Here is a 14,105-nt window from a genome sequence, read left to right as displayed (position 1 = left end):
ATCTGAATGCAGGACATCGACAGTTTATGTTTAAAACATTAATTTTTCATCACATCAATGGGAAGAAAGATGGAATAAATCTGTCTTGTTGCTCTGCCTGTGACCAAGTATGAGGTGAGAAATAAGATTTTTGTATATAGTAGTCATACTGAAAACAGATGGGATGGTTTTCAGTGGCTTTAAGCTGATTAATGCTAACTGGGGAAAAAGCGAATGTCTGGAAGCACCAGATACAAGCTCTTCAGGGAGGAATACAAAATTAACCTCTTCATTTCTCTCTGATAAGGTTGTTACAAAGTTACTTGGTCTCTCTACTTTTCCTTACTCCCTTCCCCACCAAACACAGACCAAAACAGTCTTACGTTTTCTTTTCACTGAATTCACAAGGTGTATTTTTCCAACAGCTGCCCATTTTAAGAGAATATTTACATTAGCCTGAGCATTTGAACCTCACCTCTTCTGTGCTTCCTGTTTACTGCGGCACTGCTCACAATAGTATTTATATTCACTGCATAGAGTTTCAGTATTACTAAATCCTCTGTGGAAATTAAAGAAAAGTCGATAAGCAGGGATATTCAGTCAGGCCATCCAATTAAAAGTTACTGCTGCTAATGCTGAAAAAAACCCCAAAATACACACAGAAGATTAAATTCCTCTTATTCATATCACTCATACCTTCCCAACACATTTTAGATGTATTTGTCCCAGTCTTGGGATGTAGTATCAATGTTCAATGTTCAGCTGGAAAAATGTGGAAATTACACCCTCAAGTATTAATGGCATACCTTTCTGGGCAGGAGTCAAACACCATAGGTAATAAACAGCGATAAGGTGATTGTGTTTTGTTTCCAGAGGTAGCCACTCCATGTTTTCTTTGGTGGCACACATTAAGTGTTAAGAGCTATAGCCATTAGCCACTGACTAGCCAAAGTCTGGATTATCTTTCAGCTCCTAGCAATTATACATCCATTATCAGCTATTAAAAAGCCAGATGCTATATGCAACTTGCAGTATCCTAGCAGCTGATAAGCCTTGGGCCTAGCAGTCAAATACATGGAACAAATTTCTGTCAGACAAAAAAAAAAAAAAATCTGACCACAAACATCAGGACCAGACAACTGAAATGCAATAACAGTATTAAAATAAACAATAACTTATTACGATACCAAACATACCATGTTTAGTTTTGATAAAACCTGAATATATGATGTAACAAATTAAAATCCCCATAGAAGGAAGTGAAAATCAATCTTACATACCACTAAGAAATCATCGTACTCATTAACTACTAAAAAACACTAAGAAACTAGCAGCTTCAAAAACCCATGATAAAGATAAAATGAACAGCACTCTGAAAAGAACATATTTTACCATAAGTCAAAGCCTACAGTTGTTGCACAACAGAGAAACTAAGCTAGGCTCTTTTCTTCTGACCAAGGGCAGGTATTTGTCCCATTCTCAAATGGTTTCATTTACCTTAGACAGTGTGTAATTGACGTATTTTGTTCCACATCAACCGATAGATCCAGAAAGTCCTCATCTTTGCTACTAACCTTGAAAAAAATAAGAAAAAATATTTCATAACAGTCTAGAACTGGCAGATTTCTTTTAACCATTTCTGGAATGGTGCAATGTCCTCGTTGCAAGGAGAGAGCTTTGTGATAAAAAACAAATACACACACACAGACACACACAGGCCCTTTCTTGAGGTAAACTAAAACTCAAGAAATAATCTGATGTGTTGTTACAATTCAGAGAGGAATATTGAAAAAATCCAAACAAACAAAAAAATTTAAAAAATCAAAACCCAGAAAAACACTCACAAAAAACCAACCCCAAAAATCTTTCTTGCAAAACATCTCTCCCCCTTGAGACTTCAACACACATCTGCTTACTTCACTGGCAAACCCAAGTTTTTAACCACTTGGAGCTCTCAGAGCTGGAGAAGCTTTAACTGTATTCCACTCTGCTTTGTAGACTGATACAGCTTTCTGCTGCACTTCAGAGTTTAACAGTAAATACTTATAGGAAATGCAGAAACAGGCAGATGGGTTTTCAATTAAATGGGTTAGCAGTTAGGAAAACCATCTCTCCATTTGTGGAACAGTCACATTTAATTTCATAATTCTTGAGACAGAATCTTATTAACGAGATTTTTAGAGCTTCTATTCACCACATAGCCATAATTTTAGATTTAAAATGCCAAGAACAGTCATTTCTGTTGTAATCACTTCTCTTTTTTCCTCTCCCCATCTGGGTTTTCATTTTTTTTTAGAAATATTAAATCAGACATAGCACATGACTAACTACAAATTCCTGGTCTGAAGGTGGTGTGGGTCTTCTAATTCTAGACTTTGTGGCACTTCTTTTGCTTTCAAATAGAGTGGCTATGGACCAGCACCAAGCAGCACAGACTTCCAGTTCAAGAAATTCAGTTAATCCCAGAGTTAAATAAATAGTGAGCAACTCTCATGTAGAAACACAACATAAACTATCAATCACTGACACAGGAAATAACATGAAGACAAAAAGCCAGCTTGTATCAGCCAGGTGCAGACTGCCTTGATGGAAACAGGGAGGAGGAACAGAAAAAACACTACGCTTTTTCTGAGAAACATACCTTAATGAGCATTGGTTTGAACATAGAGGTGATACAGTCATAAAATAGGCTATGTTCCATATTTTAATAGAGAGAGTGCAATTTCATCTATCCTAATAAATGAAAAAGTGTGCTTAGTATTAGGGAAAACGATCCAGAACCTGTGAAAAATCTAAGAGGTTTTGTTTTGTTTTAAACGTACAGCCTCACAGTTAAGACATCTGGTTTCATTGGTTAGTGTTCCTTGGAAGATTTCATGGACCCACGTCAGATCAGTCTTGTCTCCTTCTTCACTCTCAATGCTGCCATTCTGGAGTTTGCCATTCTGCTTCTCCTGCTTTTTCTCTTCTTGTAGTAAGTCAGCAATAGTGTTAAGTAGGTAGTTTAGGAATTCGTGTGCATCCTGCTGCATATAATTATCAAATAATTCTGGAAAGGAAGAGATCAAGGAGAATGAAAAAACACAGATACTTCATAATATCAACTTACTATGCTTTTAGCAATCAGTGTGTGCCTTTCCCCCTTCTCTACCCTATTATACAATTGTGGGTTACACTGTGAAGTGTCTTTGAAGAACTGTACTTTGTTGTTCTCACAATGGATGTTAGGTTACCCTCACCTATTCCTCAGGTTGTAAGAAACAGGCAGCTGAAAAATAACATTAAAGAAACTTAGTCTGGACATTTATTGGAACTGAAGAAAACCACGACTGGTTTTATGTTTTTGGTGTTTTTTTTGGAGAGGGAGAGAAATAAAGACATTTAGATGTGTTGCCTTGGGCCATTAGTTCATCAAGTCCAGCATCAAGAGGCAAAAATCCCCTACTATAAATTTGTTATCTTTACAAGTTCAAGCAGAGATGATAAATCAACATACAGAACTTTTCCTCACAAAGCCCTGGGAAACAACCACTAGTTCTCATCATAAGTTATTTACCCCACCGCAAATGTAAAAAAGCAGGCTAAGAGTGGTTAAGTCTCCTTAGAGAGTTCAACTTTGACCAATTCCATGAGGTCTGTTTAGCCCATGACAGTTTCTAGCAACGACCTGAAGTGTGCTGACTTGCAGCAGACCTCTACAGAACATGATGCCAATGTGGAAAAATTGGAATACTGAGTACTTAGACTGAGTACATGCTCTGTACGTGGTATAAGCAAGTACAGAAACAAAGATATCTAGATAATCCTCTTACAACACAGCATGGTTCTGATATAATCTCTGTTCCTATGCTACAGAGGTGGTGAAATTCACACCACAAACAGGAGTTCAAAAATCTTCCAGAAATCTGTTAAAACTTGACAGTTTGGACTCGCTTAAGAAGGAAGTTGTGTTTACATTTTGTATGCTTAAATCTCCAATGCTTAAATCTGCATAAAATTTTCATTTACCATTTTCTTTCCTCAATCGGGAAATAAATTTCTTGGGTGGGATGACTCCCACCTTCTTCTTTTGCGTAGCAATACTGTTGAAGAGATCAGAGAGGCATGTCAGGAGGCTTTCCTTCTTTCGAGGCTGCACTTTGTATGCCAAAACTTTTTCCCGAAATGGACGACAAAAATAAAGTGCCTGTAAGACTGAGTTGCAGTAGCAGGTATTGCCGAACTGGTTAAAACAGAACAAAAGGAAAACAAATGTTTTCATATTAGGTCTGTTAAAAAGTAATAATAGAAAGAGGTTGCTCATTAAGAATGTCACATACTGAAAATGGAAAAGTTATCTGTCAGAGTTAATTTACTGGGGAAATACTAGTAGGCATGCTGTAAGAGACTCATCCTTCTATCATCGCAGCTGGTAACAGCAAGAAAAGGAAGAGAAGACAACAGTCACAGTGACACTGGGCACACAAAAAAAGCAGGGAAACACTAACAAAAAAAGATCCAGTTGAGGGCTCATCATAAAAATCAAAACTTCTGGAGACACAGCACGATTGGGGAGATCCTGCTGATACTGATGTGGAGGGGTGCCAATGATATAGCAGAACAGAGGGACAAGAAAACATAAAAAGGAAGAGACAGCATCCATCAGCAGCATCACTGCGTCTCAACGGTACGATAGTAACAAAAGCTGCCGGTGTCAGATACGCAAAGTACTTTTAAGAGATAGTTAGCAAGGTACATGTTAAATATTTCCTGCTTATAATGAAATATTATGAGAAGTACATGATGCAGGCAAATTCAAAGAGCAGCTGTTTTACATCTGCCACATCTGAAGGCAGCATCATTTTAGAGAAAGGAAGACAGCGATAACAACTTCCAGAGGCAGTGTTCCACACTGCTTAAAAAGAAGAAACGCTCAGATATTAGCATATCATCCACAAGAAATACACCACGGTTTTTTGAGTTTTTTCTTTGCAATTTATTGTGCAACTGTATTGTACAATGCTATTGCTCAAAAAATGTGAAACAAATACTGGGTGTGCCAATCCCCAGATCTTCTGGTAATGAGATTCTGCATCTCAAGAGCATTGAGAGAAAAATATCTTAAATAAACAAAACAAGCATACAAATCTGACTACAGAACACAGTCTATTTTTTTAAGTGGTACTCAGAGAATACGGCCACTACTGTTCACTAAAATTCGGTGTGATTACTGTAGCAGAATGATTTCAAGTTAATAATCAGTTTGCCGACTGAAACAGAAAATTAACAGTTTAATTGATACAGCTAAAAAGGTTACAGAATTATAGTTACATTAATTTATACCATATACAAACAACACGGAACAACATTTAAAACTTACTGACATGAGGAAGACAAATATGCGAGCTGAACAAACACGTGAATTAGGATAGAACCTAACTCATATGTATGTTAGTGACCTAGGAAAACAAATAAGCATCATGCTACTGAATCTGCATACAAGACAAAATAGGCAACAGAAATACCAAATACTATTGTTTTCAGATGAGGTAGCTAATATGTTTGTCTATAATAATCCCAGAAAATTAAGAGACAGAAGAAACTAAAAATTAGTGATTTAAAAAAAAATGGAAGGTCATGGTTCATCTCAAGTCAAAAAAGTTTACAAAGCAAGTAGTTAATGAGATTTCAGGACTGTATTCATAGAGAAATCATGTCAAAAAGCATGAAGTTAACTGGTTATACATGTCCTGCTCTGATGCTACCCACACAGAGACTATTAGAACCAAACTAAATGGAAGAGTTAAAGGAGTTAAAGAATTAAAATTCCATCCAAACAGCTTTAAAAATTCCTGACAGTAAGATGCAAGATGCTCTGCAGTAGTCAAAGTGAAAAATTCACTTTATGACATGCTTTAAGTTTTTAAAATGTCCTTCTAAACAGTATTTCAACTCTGTTTCCTACCACCTTTACACAAATTAATGTAGAAGAACTTTTATTCCTGAAATCAGCATCTCGCATGTTAGCATTTTAGATATTTTCCTGCATGTCAAGTACTTTACAAAAAGACCACGTGATGCATTTTATTTCAGCAATTCTGACTTTTTTTCATGTTAGAATTAAATCCGTCCAACTTTGAGCAATTCAGGGCCTTGGGGAAGTTCTGAATATCTCAATTATTGATCTACACTTCTATATATTAGAGAGAGTTCTCCGCAAATAAATAGTACTACATAGCAGTGTCACATTTTTGAACTGCAGTCGGTTTGCTTTTAGAAGTACAAAGGAGACAGATCTTTCCAATCATGACCTTAACTTGGCTAGAAATTTTGCCTGAAAAAAAAAAAGAGGGCTCTAAGCATTTGTCTTCAACAGAACCCCAAAAACCAGGTTGGCAAGACAGTTCTCAATGGGCTGATGAATATTTCTAAACCTGGAGCTACATGCACAGATCAAATACACAGATACTGTATAAACTCTAATGTGACCTAGAACACAAATGAAGAACAGGTACAAACACGTAGGTTTTAAAATCTTTTTGTCATTGTTTCTCTTGTATAAATATTTTAAATAGATGCCAAAACAGGTTTTTCGGCTTAAACCTGACTTCATAATCACTTGTAAAATTTTACACTTTCAATGTAAAAATAAAATTTGAAGGCTTTTTTTAAGATAGAAGCTTCTTAAAATGAAAAGTGAAATGAAATTCTGGAACGAGAACATTGTTCCATCCCTCTTGCACTTCAGTTCAAAGTTACACGTAATCTATTTTAACAGGCTGTCAGAAGGAGCAGTCAGACCCTTCTCCCATATATGCTGCGGTGGCTTTAGCAATAGTTTGACTGCAGGCAAGATGGTTCAGCTTACTGATCCAAAGAGAAAATAACTAAAATAAAAAAAATTTTAAAGCCTCCATTGTCCACAGGTTCAACACCTGATTCTATTTGCAGTGCAACCACACATTTACTAGTATTGATGCTGAAGCATCAATATTTCAAATTCAATTTCAATTTCAAATCATGAAAGAACTAGAAATAGCTTAGGAAAAAGCTCTGCAGAACAACAGCACGAAAACGATCATCCTAAAGAAATTGGTTGCAAGGAATAAAACACAGCAGTATTAGTCATATTTTGCCCTTCAAAACAGAGAATGGATGTGGTTATAATTCTGGTTATTTTTAGAATGCTATTTTTCCTCTTCACACTATTCATGGCTCTGCTATTTATATTACAATTGGAGATGCCTTCCATTTTTCTCATTATGGTGCAAACCTCAGCAGCTTTGGAATGGCCATTAACACCATACTTAAGGAATATAACTCAATGTGTTTAGATAGTTTGGTGTCTGAGAACACAAACTGCTAGAAACCCACACAAGTCAGTGAAATGCATTTGTAAGGAGCTGCAACAAAGAACACTTTAGTAGTTATGTTAACCTTATTTGGTGTGTCAAAAGATAGATCATGTTTCAGCTTTCAACAAAACGTACCTAGATGACCAGCTAACAGAAGCATACTTATGTTTCTAGTGAGTTTTGCCAAAATTGTATTTTCACATCATAAATGTGATGCCACTGAATTATTGTTTCTATTAACTAACTTCCTATATTCATTGGTAAAAGATGTCATAGGCACAACAGCTGCCTTTCTCCTCCAGAAGCACTGGCAAGATCAACATCAATGCTCCATTCTCTCCATAGTTAATTTAGGTAGACAACTCTGATTGTCCAACAGATCCCAGACAAGTCAGATCTATACAAACTGACAGATACAAAAAAATACATCTTTTTAGAAGGATTCACTGTTACACAAGGTTGTCAAACAATAAAAAAAAAAGGAGTATTACTACATGCAAGAAAATTATGGACCAAGTCAATGTCATTTATCTCCTGGCTATGTCCTTGCATAGAAGAACTTCCACTAATCCCACAAGTAATGTGTTTTTAGAAAAGCAACACATTTTCATTTTAAAACCTCAAGGCTCCCATACACTGCAGCGTCAGTGTAAAATCAAATCTCTCTTCTCTAGAAGAGAATATGAACAATGTACACACTTTAATAATGTCCTCTCCAGCTAAATATTAAAATCCTATAAATAGAAATGTACCTGAGTAGGAAGGTTTCTCTCTTTATGATAAATATACTTATCTTTCTGTATTTAAGATGAAATTTATATCTTGGTTAATAACAAGGCATAGCACCACATTGCAGGATGTGGTGTCTATGCAGTGTCCCACTTTAAGTTAGAAGTGCTCATAGATGAAGTTTTAACAGAGAATCCTGTTAAATTCAAAATTAGGATATGAATTAAAAAACGTGACTTCAATAACAGAAAATTCACTTACATTGACCAAGCCAAAATAATGCTCATTCACAGGGAACTGTTCAGGACCAATCTCTTTCTCCAAAGCAGAGGCATTGGCGCCCTACAAAGAAACATTATGTTTATGTTAGAAAAAAAAAACTTCCTAAAAAAACCCAACAGAATTCATACTACTCCTATAAAAGCAAAGAAGCTAAGAAAATAAGTTACTTCCATTGAGAATTAGCATTTAATGTTACCTATGTTCTTCAAAATGAAATCAATAGGATGCTTTATTATTATAAAAGGTACCATGGTTACACTTACAAACTCAACTTCATCAGCTGCAGTTAGAGCTATCTGATCTAACAGAAGGGGTTTTTGCATTTGAATTTATTTGAAAGTTAACAACAAGAAATTTGTTCTCACTTAAGACTTCAGGTTAGTCACAGTGACCTAGAAACACCAATTTAAATTTAGCCAAGAATGCATTGTAAAAATAAAGAAACTTGTAACACACAGAGAACTTCTAAACCTAGAGGACGGAAACCATACGGGCTACAAATCCCATGAAAGAAAAAAAGTCTTTGTGATGTGGACAGCACAAAAGGTTTGGTGTGGCTGTTTATTATTTGCACCTCACAGAAAGAATTCTTGAAAAAAATCTTGCCTTTACTGACACTTTACATTAGAAATACTATAATTTTCTAACTTTATTTCTGGAAAGTACTATGGACAAGTGAAGCACGATTACAAAAAACCAAAAAGAACAGAAAGGATTTTATCAGACATTCCTCAAACTCGGATCACCTTAAGGTGCTTTGACTTTGCTATCCTTAATTTAAGGATGATGTATTAAGCTTACAGTGCATTGTGATACATCCTTGATTCTCCAGCAATATAATGAGGATAGAACTTACTATTTTAGATACAACTGAAAAATACCACCATATGGTCTTACTTGTCACATAAAACAAGAACTAAAGCATACCAACATTTTAGTTTTAACTTTGTCTACTTCAAATTCAAAGTGGTTTATGCATCTCTTTCCATTTTTTCCTCTTTTTTTTTAATTCACCAATACCTTATAGCTGAGCTCCCACTTGGGATTTGGTACCTTCCCTCATATCTCCATCTTGTTCTCTAATGTTTCTGCTGATCTTCCAACAGTCCTTAGCTGTATCTGTGCTGTTATCTAAGGAGTTACCATCATTCCATGCAGAATCCAAGCACCTTGGATTCTTGACTTCTGTTTTTAATATTAAAGTCACTCCATCTATAACCTTCTGTAAACAGAAATCCTTCTGCACAGGTGAGCCATCTTAAAACACCTCAGAAAAGCACTAAACAAACAAAAATTACAGTCCAGCAAAATTCAATTCATCTATTTCCCTGAAGCTAGTAATGTCTTTTAATTGCTAAGCAAATATTTCAATCATTTCCCTTCGCATCCTGCTATTAATATAAACCACAGACAAGTAGAGACTGTATAGACAATTCCATCTAGATTGTCTTTAACAAAGAAATAACTAAAAATTTTCTAAGAAACAGGAAATAATTTAGTTTAACAGGACAAATGGAAACTCTGTAGTTGGATCTCCCAGATCAGATTTACAGTGAATTACATATATCCAAAAAAGACAGAAAATGAGGAAGGCTCAAAATTGAGTACTATAAAAAACACAAAAACATTCACTAGGTGCTGACAGATTTACAAGCAAGACTCTTCGCAGACAGCAATTACACTGAAATTTTTTGAGGCATCAGTGCCAGTTCAAGCAGCTCCTCTCATTTGTTTCCCTACATCCATTCCCTGCTTCCAAGTAACCTCTTTTCCCCTCCACTATCTCCCCCCCAAAAACCCAAACCAAACCTAGACATAAGAATATCTATCTGTAAGGAAGAACTGCTGATACAGCTCTCTCCAAATGCTACTTCAGCTCTTCACTCGCATTGTTCTGATCAGCCCTAACTTTGGGTACTAGGAGAATAGAAGATTATAACCTATGTGCAATGTAAATGCACAAGAGGTGATGCTGGTTTTGAAAAATTTTCAGTCTTGAAATCAGAACTGACTGCTAACTGAGGTTCCTTTACTTTTATATTCCACATGTTTAGAGATTAAGGGATATGTGTGAAAATCTGCAAGCTTGTGAAGTACAGTTTAAATTTCTCTGAACAGTCTTCTCACCTCCTCCATGATTGTTCTCCAATGCTGCATTAGAGAAACACTGATGAAACAGACAACTAAAGCAAGTCCCACAACTTACAAAACTAGTGAAACCAGACAACCCAAATACTCCTGTCTGTAAAGCAACATATGGAATAAATATCTGAACAAAGAAATAAAAGCATAAGAATTGTAATTTTTAATAAAACTATGCTATAAAGCAGTTAATAATCTACCATAAACCAGTGATGCAATTCAACTAAACCACCAACCTGTATTCCACATGTATCTACCCCATTTAATCTAACAGGTTACATGCGCCTTTTTTTCCAAGCGCTTCTTTGTATCCACTGCCCAAACTTTGTAAATTCAGGTAAATTAGCTGCAGGGGCAGATAAAAAAATTAAGGTTTCCTTAATAAATGAAATGCTAAAGTCAACCAGCCACAGAAGCTAAATTAACCTAACATTTAGTTGCAATGTTTCTGAAGTTTCTTGTCAGAGAAATTTTAAATTAGCATATCAAAGTCATAAAAACCAAAACAGGAATCAAAGTAATTGTGGGAGGAATCAAAACATCACAAACTAGTCATAAATAGTTCTGAAGATGCTAACTTGCAGATTAAATAATATGTAACATGCTGAAGAAACTCTAGAAAATGTACATGCCTAGCATACCACAATAAAATAACTACATTGCAAACAGTATAAAGTGATCATGGGTGTCCACGTCCAGGAGAACTACACTACACAAGGCAACAAATATGTAGGGAAAGAAAAGCACTTTATAGTGACAGTAGAAATTGGCCTTGGTCACATTTCAGATGGAAATACATGACATGTTTGTGAGTAAGGCTGCATAACTGGAGTCAAAAGTTCAGCTACCCACAATGTGTGATCTTTGCAAATAAATTTGCAAATACAAAATTAATCAACTCGAGATCAGATCCAGTGCAGCATGAACTGGGTCTTGCTGCAATGAAGCCTAATAAGCAGCTTTGTCTTCAGACTGATAGGTGTTATACACATTTTCCCACCCCCCTAAAAGATTTTTCCATCTGGATACTTTGGCCTCAGATCACATAAATATTTGCTCATAAGAAACAATACACACTTCATAACTTCGGAAACATAAAAGTCACATTCCTCGTCTAGAAATAAAATATAACCAAAGTGGCAAGTGTTCAAAGTATGAAAATTTATATTTGATTATTTGGGGAATCAAGAGAGATGCATCTCTTCTGGGGTGCCACAGACAAACTATTCTGCATCTTACAGTACTTCACACATCTAAAACATAAGAAAATCAATAGTGTTTTACTAAACTATGACACACATTGTGGGAGCAATAAAAAACGACAAGAAAAAAAAAAATCACTCACACCAATTGAGTTTGCATGGCATACAAAAGCTAAGCAAATAATGTACACTACAATACAGCTAAATATAAAGCTTAATGCACGAGATTAGATTTGACTTCTCATTGCTAGTGCAAGACAAATAAATACATCTTATAAAAACCCCAGAAGTATATCCTTGAGATTTCTAGGAGGTCCAAGAAAATGCTCTCAAGGAACTGCTCTGCTACTCCAATTCAGGAAGAGATGATAAAACTTTCTGTACACAGCTCTGTGAGCAGGAACAAAAGACAAATTTATACAGTCAACACATAATTACCTGACGAGGAAAATATCCCCCTAGTTTAACTAAAGTGGTAATACTGTTTTACTTATATAATTAGACTCTCAGAGAGATGCGAATTTAACACTTCCATATTGGTGGGGGAGGTGACAACTTATAGCAACTTTCAGCAACTTATAATGAGGATTTGTAATTTTCTAGAAATTACTGTGACTTAAAATGTTGTCTCAGAGGTTGGTTGCACTTTTCAAGACCTCCCCTATTCTGTTCACACCCCCACTAGCAGAACTAACTTTGAATCTGGAGAGCGAGCAACCCTAGCTCAGTGGGTTTCTGAAGTTCCAGCACTATTAATCAAAGAGCAAAATGGAAAGCTGCCTGGCCCATCTGAACTATAACCATTTTAGCAGTACAGAATAATAGGTACAGATAACAATGGCCAGGACAATCCCAACAAACCAACAATAAAATACATTCTGTCATAGCTGCAGTAATTTTACTTTATGCATATTAGCTGATTAAAAAAGGGACTTGAATATTGTTAATATTCAAGTTTTCCTCCATTTTTCATACCAACTCAGTGAGGGACAACACACCAACATTAGACATGTATCAGGTATATGGAAGATAGGATTGAGTAAAACTAGTATTCATCCAAAGAATACCAAAAGGTCTCTAATGCAGGTTTCGCTGAGTTTGGTAACGCAAAAAGCAGTGGTAAAAAGAGATGTGACCAGTTTCAAAAACTCTTACCTGAGGTAGCTGTCTAATCAGGTCATCACAGATGGAAGTGATCCCACAGTACACCTGAAATTTTAACTGAATAACCCATCAAAACCAGAATAGAGATCTACCCGGTCTTCCAACTTGTAAGTTGTGAGTCCTTTTTGCTTAGTAGAGAAGTCTTAAAGATTTATTTCCAGTTCAATACACCATGCAAGTGGAAGAAACAGTAACAGACTTCTATTTCTTAACCAGATTACACTGCTAACTCACTGCATCACCAAAATGAGGTAAGAAAAAAGTATGCTTAGGCGCTGGGGTCTCTTACAAGCTCAACAGTCTGCGACTATTGCTACAAAGAAAGCATTTTGCCTCATCTAGATTTAATTGATTTCAGAAACTGGAAATGTATCAACAGTTTCTAGGGGCTTAAATACTTCTATGCCCTTAAAGTCATTTGAATTTGTAATTATTCTTATAGACAAATGGTTTATAGATTGTATTCACTCATCTGACAGGGATCATAAGAAGAAATTATTGTTGGAAGATGAAGAAAAGTTATCGCTTTTCTATTCACTATACATAAGAAGCTTTAAGGTAGAAATTATAATAGGGCCCAAAGCTGAAGATTTTTTCTGAAGCTACTGATGCACAGACAAACTGCTGGGAGTGACCAGTAACAACTACATAGCTCAGAACATAACTACGGTTATGTAGAAGAGAGAAATCCACATGTCCGGCATCCACACAGCTCTTGCTTCAAGTTAGAACCTTTTCCCTTTTTAGTACTATGAATTTTACCAAGTTTCAGTGAAATCCTGACCCTCTGCAAAACTTGGCTGAGAATAAGTGGACTATTATTACAGACTAACCAACATTACCAGTCAAAATTTTTTATCCTGAACTAACACTTTCACACTTGGAAGGAATTCACACTTCCATTTATAAGTATCTACTGTTTGCTGCTATGAAAGTAACTTTGCAGACGTGGGAATGATTATAAAAGCAATGTCGTACTATCTTGATACGCATGCAAGCAGACCTTAGGAGCATGAAGCAGCTGCTGCTATAGCTTCAGTAAGAAAAGGATCAAAATTAGCACAACATTGGGTCAGTACCCTTGCTGTTATTCAGAGCTCTTGTCAAAAATAATCAGGTCAATGCTGTATTGCTGCTTGAGCAAACAGTGAGCAGAGAGGACTGAAGCTATAAAACAAGGGGAAAAAACCCACAAAGACAACAGGAAAGGGTTACAAGTGGGAAGATCCTACTGTCCTCTTTGCAACAGGCTTGAGATTTGGTGAGGGGAAGC

General features: G+C 36.0%; 1 protein-coding gene across 3 annotated transcripts in view; it reads right to left on the bottom strand.

The window, feature by feature from the left end:
• The window catches only part of LOC141949061 (ubiquitin carboxyl-terminal hydrolase 12-like), a 32,375-nt gene that overhangs the window by 9,943 nt on the left and 8,327 nt on the right, over positions 1 to 14,105 (bottom strand). For 2 of the 3 annotated variants that reach the window (XM_074882228.1, XM_074882229.1), the window contains 5 exons: positions 8,304 to 8,384; positions 3,988 to 4,061; positions 2,802 to 3,028; positions 1,477 to 1,553; positions 455 to 538 (listed from right to left, as the gene is read on the bottom strand). In XM_074882228.1, coding sequence (XP_074738329.1) covers positions 455 to 538; positions 1,477 to 1,553; positions 2,802 to 3,028; positions 3,988 to 4,061; positions 8,304 to 8,329 — 488 coding nt within the window. In that variant the 5' untranslated portion in view covers positions 8,330 to 8,384. Of the gene's footprint in view, positions 1 to 454; positions 539 to 1,476; positions 1,554 to 2,801; positions 3,029 to 3,987; positions 4,202 to 8,303; positions 8,385 to 14,105 lie in introns of all 3 variants that reach the window. The other variant, XM_074882230.1, reaches the window with a different exon arrangement.

This window comes from Strix uralensis, chromosome 13 (assembly GCF_047716275.1).
Source record: "Strix uralensis isolate ZFMK-TIS-50842 chromosome 13, bStrUra1, whole genome shotgun sequence".
In the NCBI taxonomy this organism is placed as follows: Eukaryota; Metazoa; Chordata; class Aves; order Strigiformes; family Strigidae; genus Strix; species Strix uralensis.
This window is presented reverse-complemented; position numbering and strand designations above follow the sequence as displayed.